This window comes from Branchiostoma lanceolatum, chromosome 17 (assembly GCF_035083965.1).
Source record: "Branchiostoma lanceolatum isolate klBraLanc5 chromosome 17, klBraLanc5.hap2, whole genome shotgun sequence".
Lineage (NCBI taxonomy): Eukaryota > Metazoa > Chordata > Leptocardii > Amphioxiformes > Branchiostomatidae > Branchiostoma > Branchiostoma lanceolatum.
Genome location: NC_089738.1, coordinates 13,269,351 through 13,285,111, shown reverse-complemented (window position 1 = coordinate 13,285,111; position 15,761 = coordinate 13,269,351). Strand labels below are relative to the sequence as shown.

Genomic DNA, 15,761 nt, shown 5'->3' with positions numbered 1-15,761 from the left:
ATTCTTTATCTCAGTGAAATTCGCTGAGCGATCTGTCAAATCTTTGGTCTCTCGGCGGTCGCAGCGCGGTCGCAGCCACGGGGTGGAAAGTTACTCTCCAAGCAGAGCATGGGTGTCGGCTGGTTTTTGACGTGTTTTTAGGGGGTTTTGTCGGGCTTTCTACTTTGTCATCTTTTTTTTGTATAGCCAACCCATACGAAAAAAAGATGACAAAGTAGAAAGCCCGACAAAAACGCCTAAAAACACGTCAAAAACCAGCCGAAACCCATGCTCTGCTTGGAGAGTAGTGGAAAGTGGGTGTTCGATGCATTACATTACAAATATATGTTGGGACTCATGTACTTTTCAGCGGCATCTTTTATTAGAAGCCCAGTTCCAGACAAAAGGGACACCGGTAAAACTTCAGTCAAGCCAAAATATATTGCACCAAGGTAGACCAAGGACAGTCCCTATGTAATGCCCATGGAGAGACATATCATAAGATTTGTGTACCTAACTTTATGGGTCGTTTCCTAGGAGATTTAAAACAATCCAGCAATACCAGATCGTCACAAAAGATGGCCAGGCGCCCGCTGATGTCCGCCGCGGGGGGTCCTAGGGTTTCCCGCCGAGAGACCTGTGTACCTGTGGTGACAAAAAGACATAACCCTGTACAGGTAACGGACAGGTGGATACTACCTAGTCTACGGTAACACTTACCTTTTCGTCCGTTTTGTCTTCAGTGCAAAAAACGCAACAACTTTGTAGTGGCTATTACAAGATATTATACCACGAAATTATGATTATTATCTCCCATTGGAAGAGGGAAAACAATAATCGTACGCCTGCTTATTGTATTTTTCTTATTAATATTTGATACCCGCTTGTCGAGTTCCCGCCATGTCGTCTATGTAAGGCGTTGTTGTTGATTATGATACTGTAAATAGCGATGGAAGTCCTTGGTAAATTGCAAACGATGAAAAAAAAAGTTTCCCCGTTTCTTGGATTGTGTATATCAACCCAATTGCTGGAACGCCAAACCGTTTCGACGCCAATTTCTTGGTTTACATATTTCGTGTCGCTGCTGACAAACCCCGTGGAGAGTTGTTTTTTATAGCCCACACGTTACCGTGCGTGTGTGGAGGTTAACTACGGGGCTAGACTCGTCATGGCGGGAAGGGGTCTCTTAGATCAACGGCAAAAATAAACACGTGACGAATAATCTGCTACTTTTACTTCTGGTCGTCGATAACTGTCGAGTGGAAAAGTTTCGAACGAGGAAAGAAAAGTTTTCGTTTGATTAGTGGGTTCATTTTATATAACATACTAGTACATAGATCTACACATACATACACATATATACACATACAAACCTCTGCGCTCTGAACTTCTAAGTTTAGCAAGTATGCACCTTGCACTTAATTTTGTGGAAGTTGTTGTGGTTGTTTTGGTGTCTTGTTATTCAAATTATTTCGTAAAATGTGATATTAGATTGTAAACTATGTCACAAGGAGTTTTAACTATCAAAGAAAAATTTCCATACATCTAATATCTAAATGCAACGAATGAATTTCATTTTGATGCATTAGACAAACCTTGTAAAATTAATTTTATCTGTTCCAACATCTACACATGTACAAAGAAGCGAGAAGTTGATTCTACTCGGTTAGCTCAGTACAACACTTTTGAATACTAATCTATCATCTATGTAATGTATATTCAACTCGTGTATTGTTGTCCGCACTTTCCTTTATATGTCCTGTGTATTTGCTATATGTTTGTTAGGTCATACCCATAGAATAGACGACCTGTCCCTAGCCTTTCGAGGCATGGATGCACAATAAAGGCTTTTCATTCATATGTTTCATATATGAATTCAAAAACCACCATATGCAGTACAGAGGTAAACTGGGGTATTAGGAGGGATTGTCTGCATATATTATCAGGTCATCAGTTGTTTTCGGAGTGTGTCAATCATGTTTTTCCACGATAAACATCAAACAAATCCACTGATAAGAACAACAACAGAGTGAGAGTATATTTAATAGTTCTCACCTTTCTCCACCGCAAGTAATTACTAAAAATCGTTTTCGGAAGTATCAGACGGTCTTTTGTCACGGAGAACAATAGATTTTGGGTGTGTACACCTGTGCCGAGGGAATGTTTATTTGTTCCTTTCGATTTCTTCACCTCTTCTTAAAACAATTGAGCCCACTTTCTTGCCATAAAAGACATAATAGGCTCCGGAAGTGTAATTCGTTTATCAGCGTTATTTCATCAGAAAATTGCACTTCATTTGTCACACCTGTAACTAGCCCGACCGGTTTGGGTCATTTTCCTTTCCCCCCATTCTCCACCAAAACAACAATGGTTTTTACCATTTCTTTGACTTTCACTAACAATCAGGTGAAATCCTATTGTTCCTTTAACAAATAGGAAGGGAGAAAATGGTTCGTTTTTCTTTCGCGAGGAGGGATTTTGACAATGGGGGAGGGGTCTGTTTTCCTGAGGGAAAAGTCTTGGGAGGGTTTCGCTCCATTTTGAGACATGCATAGAAACAATGGCTCATCGACACGTTCTAGGGCTGTGTTTACAGGCTCTTCACACCTTGCCGCTAATTTGGTAATAATTAGGTCTAGCACTCCACTCAACCCACTAAAAACACATCCGAGAAAACCACAAATAGCGGAGTTCATCAAGCAAAAACCATACACGAAAATTACACGATTGATTGTTATTATCGGAAAGAAAGACACGATCTGAATTAGTTTTAAGACGTTGCAATCTTTGTGTCCGAAAATATAGCACATATTAAACTTGAAGGGAGAGGGCAAAAACTAAAAACACATCCGAGAAAACCACAAATAGCGGAGTTCATCAAGCAAAAACCTTACGAAAACATGCACAAAAATTACACAATTGACTGTAATTCTCAAGAAGAAAAACAAGTTTGTTTCAAACGTTTGTGTCCGTAAAGTACAGCGCATCTTATACTTGAAGGGTTACAAAAAGTCACTAGAACATTTTCTCCCAGAAACTTGGAGTTACAAAAGTACGTATGTACACTGTATAATAGAATGTAAAGAAAGGAGGTTTTCAACAAAGGACCCACAGAGCTCAGTCAATAGAAGAGAGGGGCTCTGAATGGGAAACCCCGGAAATATTGAGTCGCTGCGTTGTCATAATTGCCTTTTCATTCACGCTGCATTTTCATGAGAATGGCCGAGATCGCACGTCATGGTGAGGTCTGTCAGCGGGGACACCGTGTCGAAACGCCGCTGCAACATGTCGTCTGAAACGGACGTACGGATTGTTTTCTTTCCACACAGTCGGTCAACTGTTATTTTTTTCCCGAGCCACAACATCGTGGTACAACTAGGAAACAATTTCTGAGGAAAGGCGTATGTTTTTCAGCCGTTTTGGGTGGAGAGGGAAGTAAAAATGATAGTTGTGTGCCCGAGGTTTGAACGAAACCCGCTCAATATCGAAACAGAAGGCAGGCGGGGACGGGAACGAGAAAATAGGCAATAGAATTAATAAATTCAGTCCCAGTCTATAATTATCACAGCTTTTAGAGTATACGCTCTTTGGGCCTGATGATTGCAAATGCAGCTTTCCCGGAGTACAAAAACATCAAAGAAACACAAACTCCTGTTGCCATGTGTTGAAACCATCTCTTTTTTCCCGCCGCCTGTTTCAAGGAGTTCGTAGAAGGCTTAAAACACGTCTCGGCGTGGAAAAGCAAATATTTGAATTGGTGTTCGCGGGTTCCAATCCTTTATTTCTATCAGTAAAAACTGTTCTCACAGTAGGAAACCAGGGAATCCGATTCTTTCTCTGCAATTAACGCTTGAAATACAACCAATCTCGTCAAGTTTGTTTCTCCTACACCGCGGTTGTCTTGGAATACACACAACAAATGGATGGAAGATACTGCTCATTTATGGAAATCTGTTGGTGTTTTTCATTCCCCAAGAGGCTCCTAGTGAGCTCCATACGGTCATAACAACTAACTACGCGTTTCTTTTGAATTTGATGGATGAGTTTCTAAATCGTCTTGATTTCAAACTATACAAGAGCGGTTCCGCCTTGTCCAAGTTTATGTACAATTACGCAATCACCATTCTTCAAACAGATCTATAAACCGAAGAATTTCTAGTGATGTCTAGAGTGGAAAGCATAACGAACACGGTAAAACGCTTGTCCTCCCTAACAATCAAAGTTGCTGCCAGGTACTATTTTGTTTTGAAGTACGTATGTTCCTTGAGTGTAACGTAAAAAACAGAAATCAAATGGATTTATTTTTTTCTTTGCATGTGTTATGTTTTTGTTTTGTTTATTTCTCTGCGGTTTGGTGTTACTGGATTTAGCAACTGTGAAAAAAATCATGTAAGAATTTCACTGGGATAAAGACCATATAGAGTATAAGCGTTTGTGATGTGATAAAACTTTCCACCTAGTCATGACGGTTGCTTTGTATATTTTCCTTATACTGTTTCGTCTCTTGTTCAAACGGTTATATTTTTCTGAAGCCCGTCATAATGCAAGTTTTACACTTGTTTTCTTGCAACTGTCGTACTAGACATCGCAGTGTACTTCTCTCGTACACTACGACTTCTTGAGTGTGAAGAGAAATAAAGTGTACTACAGAAGTGCACTTCACTCTACAGCCTCCGCGTACTTCAGACTCGGAGGCTGTAGTACACTGCTGTAGTAGACATTACTTCAGTTCTCTTCACGCTCTGAAAAACAACTGTAGTCTACAGTACGAGAGAAGTTGACTACAATGTCTAGTACCACAGTTTAGAAGAAGAAAAAACAAGTGTAAAGTCTAACTTGTTCTGGGCATGCGCGCTGTGTCGATTTCACCTAATCCGCGTTTCGTGTCTGCCCCATGTTGGTTTTAATTAACTCTGATCCGAAGTCAAACGCTGGAAATGGGAGCAAGATTCGAACCAGACAACAGCCGCACACCTTGCACCCACTTTCGGCACTGGTACATGCCCTGATCTTTATTAGAAGTCGCGTGCGAGGGACGCCCAAGAAAGCGCGCTTTCCTTCAGTCGGTTAATCAACGCGAAGTGGATTAACAAACAGACGACTTCGTCAGACGCTGGCGTGTATTTGGGCGGGCGTCCGTAAAAAAAAACTAGAAAGCTTTCATCTGCTCCAATTTAGAACTACAAAAAAACGCCGCTGGATTTATTTACTGACAGAAAAGGTCCGCGTTTGAAAGAAAAATACCACTCCTTTCCTTCCATTAAAATGTAAATGTGAAAGGTTAAAGTGGAAGTAGGAATTTCTACTCGCGCGCCAAGTCGAGTTTTTGTCACCTTGTCTTTGATTTTTTACACACGTCCCTCTGACCGGCGAGGTTCCTCCCCTACCCCGTCTGTACACAATCGTGACGTGCCTTGAAATCCGTTCCATTCTGCCCTTGACGTTTGCCAATATTTCTGGGTCTTTGAACCGACTCTAAAAGGTCACCAGAGTCAGGAAAGACGAATGACTACACAGCTTACGTACTTCTCGTCTTTTTTTATCGTCGCGAAAAAACAACCAAGTTTTTGGTGACATTATCTTCTCCATAACGCTTGAGGTGTAGACATGTGCGTCCATCCATTATCTTGTCAGTCGTGTGAGATTTTTGAACGATGTCTCTTCTTTGCACGTGGGGAAGGACTAGAAAGGAGGGGGAAACCTCTAGTGGGGATACGGGCTGGTCCTAAATATGGGCATGCAAAGGGGGAGCGCCCGAAAGGCAGAAATAATTACGCTCAATCAAGTACAGATGGTCGGCCTGCGCTGTCAGGCGAGAAACACACCCGCAATACACTACTGACTACAGCCAGCACCACAATACTCGTTCGAACAGATGTTTGTCCGTATGGGTATGAAGTCCCGCATTATTATGTCAAAAACACATGAGAGCTTTCTCAAGGCGAACAAACGCCAGGAATATCGCGTTTGTGTCAGGAAATCTATTTTGAAACTTCTGACGTTCAAGTGACTAATTCTACTCCATTGAAGTCATCTTTTATGCCTTTGTTAGTTTGTATATAATAACAAGAGAGGGTTATAAAACTTATTTTGGGCGCCCGGGAAAACGGCTATCATCAGGACAGCCACGTTTGTTGACTGCATGATCGATGCGATGGCCTCTCCAGGGAGAAATCAGATGTATGTGATTCACATGTGTGACTCAAGTAAAGAACTTTAATCTCCACACGATAAGATAAATTCCAGAGTGAGCTCGCGGATTGACGATATCATATCAACAACTGTGTGTGGGGGAAGGACTTTCAGGTGGCAATTTGTCGCCCTATCTTTGATCGGGAATCCGTCTGAAATCGGTCTTAATTCCGAGTGATTTTGGTGGAATTCTTTAGGTACTAAGATATTGTGAGAATCACCGCGTTGAGTTGGAGAGTGTTGTCGGTGGAAAGTTGGCGTTTCCCCGAGTTTAACTCTCCAGGCAGCCCGGGCTGCTTGTGTCCTCCAGGCGTATAGTTAGATTGCAGGCATGTGAAATAGACAGCTTTGGTATAAAATTGAAAACATTATAGAGGTCTCGCGCCGCGGCTGATGACAAAAACACGTCTTTTACGAGTCGTGGAGCGTGCTAATATTTCCGGGCTTTAGCGTGGCCAACAGGATGGAACGAGCGCTGCACCCTATCCCACAGAATACCCGCAGAATCAGCCCAGAGTCGCCCTGGAGCCGACTTGTTGCTACACGTCGCTCGTGGCCTCTGGGTCTCCCCGGCAACACATTTTTGACGTGTTCGCCGGTAGGCTAATTGAAATGTGCACTGGGGCGATCACAGTTGAATTAGGCGATCAAATACTGGCAGTACGGCGGCGAACGTCGCTACGTCGGAAGCCAGGTGTGTTATCCGACAAAATGGAACACTAAAAAAAAACGTGGAGAAAATCGTAAAAACGTTGGGAGATGGAAGTACACAAACGCTCAGGAGTGACATTTCTTACATGCCTCTAACCATCGGAGTCAATCGTCTGGAAATAATGACAATAAATTTTCTATTGGCAGCTGTGTTCCTTTGATGTTGCACCGCAATACCGACACTGGTCGGGTCGGCGGCCAGGTGGCTCTTCCGCCCGCCCGAGCCTTGCCGAGCGTGCCGTCCCGTCTGTCCTCGGGGATCGGACTCGTCCCACCGCGACAGGACTGATGGCCACCCGGCGGGGACAACACGAAGGTCGTACTGCGACACTTGTTAAAGACTTTGTACACCTTTTACCCGCCACCGTTTGGGCCTGACACTTGGTCGCCCCCTAGCTACCTCTACCCGGGGCCCTGCTGCACCTATTACCCGGCTCCCTCTGGGGGAAGTGTGCGGGAACACCACGGAACCTGGTCTTATCTCACCTCATCTCATCCTCCAGCAGGGAAAATTGCCCCTTGTTTCTTAATTACTTCGCTTCAAATAACGAAGCCCTGCCCGACCCCCAACTCTCCAAAGAACCCACTTCAAGAGTTTTCGGGGGAGGGGGGTCAATCGCACCCCTATTTCCTTGTGGAACAACCTGCCGCCTTTTTTTCTTTGTACGGTTCTAAATTGCTCCTCCAGAGAGGATGGGGACAAAATTAGTACTCGTTTGTCGAGTTTTATCTTGCCTGGTGGAGTTATTTTTCTGACACTCACTTGCAGACGGCGCTATCACAGTCGTCATGTCGTACCGTGTTACACCGGCAGCTCGTCACGGGCCGGCCCCGTCTAGCGGCGTGTTTTATCGCGGCCCGTGTTAGCGCATTCCCCGGCAGATGTTTTTGCAGTATTAGGTGGCGAGAATCACTCGCGGGGCCGTGTGGCTGACTGGAAAGAATGCAAATACTGAAAAACGAAACGCGCAGCCCAGTTATTCACTGCAGCTAATAACGCGAGAAATGCACGCTAAATGATTCTACTAAATGACTAGGTAATGAGACGATACATCAATATGAAATCCCTCTTGGGCCGGCGGGGTTGTTGTATCTACACTCCAGATCTTCCCACTAATTCATTTTACACCAAACAATAGCCAGGTTTTTATCGCCACGACGGTTTTTACACGATCCGAGGAAACACTTTCTAGTCGTTATCTACACACCCTCCATTGAGGGATGAAGGAACATGGGGGTTAGTTTGTAATGAGCCGCCGTCTGACCCCGCTTGGCTGCCAGGCTTTCTGCGGTCTGTACCGGTTGTAGCCCGTTTTTCCTGTCCCAATGTATTCCCTACACAGCGACACAGAGTTGTTTGGGTTCCTACAAGGCCGTGTGGACCCAGACAAAGTATCGATGATCGCCGCACGCGTTTCTGTGTACTCACGGGAAAATAGAGCTCAAGAACCGATGGGACTGGCGGAGTCTAACGGTAGTTTCTGAGCTTCGCTCCGCGACACAAATCACGGCGCGCGAGGAACAGATTGTTCTAGCATGTGGACTCCATATGTAGATGACAGTTATTCTAGCAACCCCAGTTTTCCACTAACATGGCAACACTTCACTTTTCCTCACTTTGTACGGCAAGACAAACATACTCCATACTTTTCTTTGGGCCCCTTTTCCAGCGCAAAGTTAATACACAGACATTATGTGTTTTGTGGAGCTGGCTTGAATGGCTTATTGAATAAATCTTCTGTTCATAGCAAGGCTTGCAAGCCTCGTGCCATTCTTTCTCTGGAATAATCCTTGCCGTTGAACAAAGAATCCTTTAGAAAGTATGGACACAATAGGACGCATATCCCCAGTCCAGGGCGGCTGCTAGGGACTGCCTTCTCAAGAGGAAAGAATGACACACTCAAGCAACTTTTTGCTGTTCTCAACAAGCCCAAGAATTCCTCGTAATTCTCCGTACAACACTGGTAATTCATGTGTGAAGAATTCCATCTCTAAAGCCTGGACATCTTCAGTTTTTTAAGCACCACGAGCAGGCAACAGTTGCAACGTTGTTTGGATCATTTGTGTGCACGGATTAGACGGCAGCTTGGGATGGTGGACACTTTATTTATACAGCAATTACAAGGGTAAAATAAACTGGCAAACACTCTTCAACAAGTCGTGTCGGCGTGCGAAGCGGCCTGTGGCTCGGCGTGTCCACACTTCTCACTGTTTACACTTCCCACTGTTTGGTGTGACCGTTCACACACAACTTGTCAAGTGGCCGGGCAATTGACGACCAATTCCGAAGCGATTTTGGAGCGGCTATCTCTACACGATCGTTCCCTAGGCAAGCCGGCTAATTGTTTCACCCGAATCAATCGCCGATCTGTATCGAGTTTTATGGTTGGCGGCCGCAGATGTCCACCGGGAAGACGACACAGAACCGAACGGTACTCCCAACCTCCACGGACCTGTGGCCTTCTCTCAGCGAGAAAACCAACTCAAGCCAAAAACCTGCTGGCTCGCTAAGAAAAGAAGACCAGGGGATAAGTAAATAGTCGGACCAGGGGAGCCCAGGGGAAGCCTTTCTCTCTCTCTCGGGGCTTGAGTCTCTTTTAGTCGGCCCAGCGGGCTAACACACGCAGGGGTTGGGCACCCTGGTCTTAGCCTTGTAGATAAGGCCTTTGTCTTTACTATCTAATCTGCTTGTACACAGATTCCATAGTCTTCCCTCCTCCTAACCTTCCCTCTTCCAACTCTCTAGGAAACGCTTGGAGGTCTGAATACGCGGGGTGACCTCCCGGCAGCTTTCACGGCTTCGGTTGCCAATCTTGATCACAGAGTAAGTGCGGTAGCACAGAGCAGGCCAGGCCTTAGGTCGGGCGGATTGTGTGGCAAGACTGTATAGGCCAACACAAACGGTTCGGTCTCCTAACGTCCAGACATTTCCCTTTAGTTTTACCAAATTACAAGAACTGAATACACACGAATATCTGCCTACTGTCTTTTTTCCGAGGCGAAACACATATGTACCTGACAATATAAAGAAAGAAAGCTACCAGATTATACTTTATAAGTTGTAAATGTTTTCACAAAACAGGCTGTATGATTGAAGTCACTAAAGTCTAATTTATAAACAAGACACAAGCTTTGGTCTGTTTCTAGTCAGCGAGAATTAGTACATTTCCAATGTGTGTTTTTTCCGAGACGGGCATCACAAATCCCCTAAGAACGAACGTTGGTCGTGTGATTTGAATTTGTCCAGGACAGGCCTCGGGAGTGTGTCTCTGAGGGTTATGAGAACAAACCAGGACTAATGAACAATTTGTATCAAGTTTTCCCCGTCTGCGATCTCTGTTACCCTGGGTGCATGTGGTGTCGCCGCCGAAATCACAAACACTATTACTGGTCATTACTACCCACCACCGCTACCCAATATTCTTCCTTTCCTTTCAGATGGTTCAAAAAATTGTTACAAAAAACAACAATCTAAACCGTAAACTTGTACAGTACTTATTGAATATTCTTTCCTTTCGTGCAACATTTAGGAATTAATAACTCCATGCAAATTATGAATATGTATACTTTATGGAAGGAGATCCTAAATATTTTGACTACTAGTATGAGCCACGTCTGTACTTGTCAGAGCGTCAAAAAAATATAGAATATAGCGTTTCATTTTTTTGACCACAACTTTAGTAGCAACGATACTTTTAAGTTGAGTCCTTCCTATAATAGTCTAGTAGAGTGTAGTGTGTTTGTTGTTGAAATGAGCAGTACCAGAGAAAAGCCAGGAACGGCAGAACCCAGTACGGGGGAGAACTCTGTGACCCGTCGTCTACGCACTTCACTGACCCCAACACTCACTACAATGTTTTGTCTAAAAACGTACGCCCTATGCTCTGTCTTCCCCTATAATCATTTCGCCACAAGTTTCCAACCAAAAAATACATGCCAAAAATGAGTCATATGTAGAACTTTAACCTTAGCATTCCCTAAATGGTCTCAGATTTGGACTAATAAATGTTTCTGTGGCCCAACTTCTGCGTGGCGTTTGACAGAAAATGTCTGACAGGGAAAAGAAAGCCCAGGTAGACCATGAATTACGTTACCTTTACTATTGGATTAAGATCCCCCGCGACACCCATAGAATTGATAACCCAATAACAGTGACAACACGTATCGTTGGATGAGCCCTTTACGCATTAGATGGACTAACTAAATCTCTCTAAAGGACTCAAAATCCTAGATTTCAGACGGGATGGCTTTAACGGGCGTTTTCTCCGCCATGACACTTAATTACACCCACAGTAGCAGCGTTATGAATATTATATTAGCTCTTACACAAAACACAATAACAGAATGAGCAAAGGAGCCATTTTTGTTCCAAATTTTACACAACTTTAATCTGACCTGCACGTGTGCGGATGAATAAGGAAAAAGAAAACAATTTGTGAAGGAACGACAAATACAGGCAAATACCGGAGAACTCAACAACTAGTACAAAATTTCAAATGAGCACGGGTTTCTCTCAACACGATTCATTAGAATGGGAATGGCACTTAATAAATAAATAAACAAAACATAAAATGTTAGGCAACTGAGAACAACTTCGACAACAAGTTTTTACGTTCTTATTTACAAGCTTGAGACGATCTAGAAACTTGGGCTTCGAAAACTTTCAGCTTTCTTTTGTGTTTTCAGTTCAGTTACTAACATGTGTCTGAGAATATGTTATTTCTACCATCCACGGTCTATAGAGACAGTGCACTATTCTCACTCACGAGTCTACGTTGCTTGTTGTACAGACGTACAAAAACTTAGGCTGAACTATGAACAATATATATTGAATTTTTTACACATGTCGCGACGTAAAAAATAGAGTTAAAAGTCAATATTTTACAATAAATATCATGATATCTCTCGTGAGGTTTTCTCTACTTTAGTTCATAACTCAGTGACTACATCAGCCCAAGTGAGGGGCTATGGCGGTTTACTAGACTATTTTCTACTTTTTTGCTTAAAATTGGAATGCATTTTTGTTTAGAAATATGACGTTGAATCTCTCAGAGTTCTTGCAATACAATAGTGGGAAAGACACGTTTCACTGTTCGCATTTAGAAGTCTAAAACCTCACACTTTTCAGCGAATGACTCGCACTACTAAGACAAAATCGAAGCATCATAATTCTTGCTACACAAGCGAACGACGGTTGAGAAACTAAAACTAAAGCGAGGTATGTCGACAAAAAATAACAACAGAGAGCACCTTCTCCGAAAAACGATATCTTTCTAGTATACATCCTCTGTACAAAATATTGCTTTCAATTCTTCAAGTCTATATGTGGCACATTGGACGCGAGAACTGGCTGCAACCAGACATTTCGCATGGATTGTTCTGACTATGTAAAATCATAACACATGGCAAAGTATGATTTTATGCAAGACGAACTTGTCTATGTTTTCCTTGACCAGTCTTTGTGTCTGGGATTGAGAAAGTGGGATGTCAGAGTCTCTGGCCTAGTCAGAAATGCCCAATACCGCTGGCTACAGGGGTAGTTGTTAAGTGGACTGGACTTACGCACGAAGATATCGGCGAATGTTCGTTGGAAGGTGGGGTGGGCATCCCTCCGGTAGACTGGCAAACGTACCACTCGCTGAGGTTGGTGGCGTGTGTTGGGGTCGGCGCGAGGGTGGCCGACGGCGGGAGAGGGTGCTGCGAGATCCGCGGCAAGTCCCGGTGAGCTTCCGAGCTCGTGGAGGACGGACTCCCGAAACTCTCGTCGTCTGGCGTTGGAGAAGTTTTACCGTGAACCTTCATGTGTTTCCGTAGCGAACTGGGGTGCGTGTAGCTCTTGTCACAGCCCCGGACCTTGCAGTTGTAGGGCTTGTCCGAAGTGTGGACGTGCGAGTGCTTCTTCCGATCACTGCTGTTCGCAAACCGACGGTCGCAGCCCTCGAACTCGCACTTAAACGGCTTTTCACCTGTAGGAAACAACAAGATAAATATGCGGCCATGAAAAATCAATAAGACAACGGGAAGCGTTGATCGGTGGATGATTTCAGTCATTTGTTACGGAGACAAACCGCTCTCTTGCCCACAAACCAGAATTTCGGGTGTGAGTGCGACGCCTCTGATTGTCTCATTCAAACAGACACACAAAAGGTCATTGTAGATCACCTAATATTCAGACATAACACATCCACGAAGTGTATTGTAAAGTAAGGACGTTTCAAGCACACTTGTACAAGTTTGGAAAGCGCTCAAAAAAGCTGCGGGGTTCCCGACCAAATTTTGGTTGCCACGCTCCGAACTCGGCAAGGTGCAAAGCGGTGCTACCAGACTAGCGGAAGTGTGAAAGTGTTGGAGGGGATCAGAATATGGCGATAAAACATGTGAAATTTCTCATGTGAGACCGTTTTGCTGGGGCCATCAAGAGATATCGGCGGCTAGGGACTGCTGGTCAAAGTTGATCCCCGTTTCCTCAATTAACGGACAAATCAAAACACAGGCGACACGCACCGAAATGGTGGCCGAATTTCGGTGCAAACGACCCCCGCGCCAGAAACAACGGTTTAGACCACTAACTGTTTCCCCTTTGATGTTGAGTAACACACACATCCATGTCTGGGATGCAGACAACATACACATCTCTGGATATACAGTGTCCGTCCTACAATACACATACAACATCAGACACGGACTGGGCCTTTTGAAAGTCGACTAAATAGGGAAGATGCAACAAGGCGCGCGGCCATCTGCAAACAGGGTAAACAGATGGTCAACACTTCTAGTGGCTGGATTTATTTGCCACCCTATACTTTCTCTTGTAAGCAAAGCACTTGATGGAGATAAGGAACACTGAAAACAAATATACAAACACTCGTAGGTCAGTCTATTAGACATATTTAGCCTGTATTTAGCGTCGAGAGGACCCCGTGTACAAGCGGGGTCGACTCGGGTTGGAAAGACGAAAGTAATACCGACCTGTATGTGTTCTCTTGTGTATCTTGAGGTTTTCGGACCTTGCGAAGAGCTTGCCACAGCCTGGGAAGGGGCAGGGGAAGGGCTTCTCTCCCGTGTGGACCCGTATGTGGTTGACCAGTTTGTACTTGGCCTTGAAGGCCCTGCCGTCCCTGGGACAGTCCTTCCAGAAGCAGGCGTGGTTGGTGCACTCGGGCCCGCCGACATGCTCCACCGTGACGTGGGTGACGATCTCGTGCATGGTGGAGAAGGACTTGTTGCAGGGCTTCTTGGGCTCGGGCTGGTCGGGGTCTATCCAGAGACAGGACAGCTCCTGCTTGATGGGCTGTCTCATGTAGCGGAAGAAGGCTGCAGGGCCGTGCGGCGGCATGTTCATGGGTGCCATGTGATGATTGAGCTGGTTGGACATGAGGTGGTCGCGACGCGGACTCGACACTTGGTTGAAGCCGTAGCCGTCGCCGGGCAGACTGAGTCCGTTGACATGGTGCGCGTTCTGCGGATGGTGGGCGGCTGCCTGCTCGTGGAAGCCCGGAAACATGAGGTGGGAGCTGTCGGCGTGCCCGTGGCCGTGGAAGTTGCCCGAAGTTGGCACGAACATCCCGGAGCCGGCAGTGTTGTGGTCGTGCGTCAGAGACCCCGGCAGCGGCACCGTCCCGGCCAGATGCTCTCGTCGGAGGAGGAAGTCCCTGCTGGCGGTGAAGGCCTGCGCTGCAGCCGTCGGGTAGCCCGACACCGGCCCGTGGTGGTGAGCGTGACTGTACCCGTTGGTCGGCGAGCTGAAGTTGGCTTGGCTGCTGGGGATCTCGCTCATGGGATGCGGCGGACTGAGTTTCAGGGCACCCATGTGGTGGGAATTGTCCCTGCTGAATGGACCGAGACTCATGCTGCCGGCCTCCACACTTCCCTCACTGGAATGATGCGTATGTGGCGCTAATCCGAAACTTGTGACTCCATTGATATTTTGATGATGTCCAACGTCGACAAACCGCAGCGCCGGGCCGTGCTTGACAAAGCTGTGATCCATAATTTGGGCCGGCAATGCCTCCGCACTCATGACGCTCCCGCCGCTTCTATTTGCAAATGAACGCAGAGGCAGGAAGACAGAGAAAAGTGCTCTCCGTTTGGATGCAAACACCACCTTGTTAGACGCCCAGCATGGGACCCCGGCCCACTCGGGGGGTAATTACTCTGCCCGTTGATTGGTTCTCGTCGATGTGATTGACAGCTCCCCGGGACGACAGCCAATGGAGAACAACAGCACCCTTCCGCGCATGCGCCGAGAACATATCGGCATAAAATATGTCTGTGGTGTGCACCCCTGCCGGGAGTGCTTGTTTCTCAATGATCGGTTGCGTGTATTTCCTAAGGTGTCCTTCTGAGTTCGGCAATGTGGTATCACCCAAGGACCCTCACTTAGTCTCTGTTCCCAACCACAGCCTCTCGTCACTGACACATACGGGTATACTAGACCCCAAAGACACTACACACTTTGCTACCCGAACGTTTGTCGTTGTCTGGAAAAGTTTTTGACTTCTAGTCTATGTTTGTTTATGACTTACACGGGCCTCATTCACACGTAATCGCCAAGCGTGTGCACCAAACCGCCCATCGCAAGAATGTCCCCTCTTCCGTCATGTGGTGACCCGCCTCGCACATGACACACATCGGAAGTATCACCAAGATTTCCCCCGAGAAGCTCCGACCCATCCCGTAGAAACATTTCCCTCCCCTTTACACCCCAAAAAAGACTTGTGCCTTTTCAACCGTGAAAGAAGAAAAAACACTCCAGGGCGAAATCCAATTCATTACAGATGAAAAGAACACATTGTCTCAGGACAATAGAACAGGGTGTCATCTTTTGCCCCTATGAATGATTACGTACGACAACATAAGCCCGGGTCAGCACAGTTTTT

At 45.6% G+C, this 15,761-nt stretch overlaps 1 protein-coding gene across 1 annotated transcript; it reads right to left on the bottom strand.

Moving 5' to 3' along the window:
* Positions 1-11,242: 11,242 nt before the first annotated feature.
* LOC136422612 (zinc finger protein ZIC 4-like) lies at positions 11,243-15,469 on the bottom strand. Its single transcript, XM_066410420.1, has 2 exons — positions 13,852-15,469; positions 11,243-12,848 (listed from the first exon to the last, which is right to left on the bottom strand). The coding sequence occupies exons 1-2, from the start codon at positions 14,900-14,902 to the stop codon at positions 12,388-12,390; spliced, it is 1,512 nt and encodes a 503-aa protein (XP_066266517.1). The 5' UTR covers positions 14,903-15,469; the 3' UTR covers positions 11,243-12,387.
* Positions 15,470-15,761: the final 292 nt, after the last annotated feature.

What these genes read in the sequence shown, in the direction of transcription:
- LOC136422612 (XM_066410420.1), bottom strand. Translation starts at nt 14,902, where the DNA reads ATGAGTGCGGAGGCATTGCCGGCCCAAATTATGGATCACAGCTTTGTC. An exon ending in ACACAAGAGAACACATACAG is followed by an intron (nt 12,849 to 13,851) that starts GTCGGTATTACT and finishes TGTTTCCTACAG; the next exon opens with GTGAAAAGCCGTTTAAGTGC.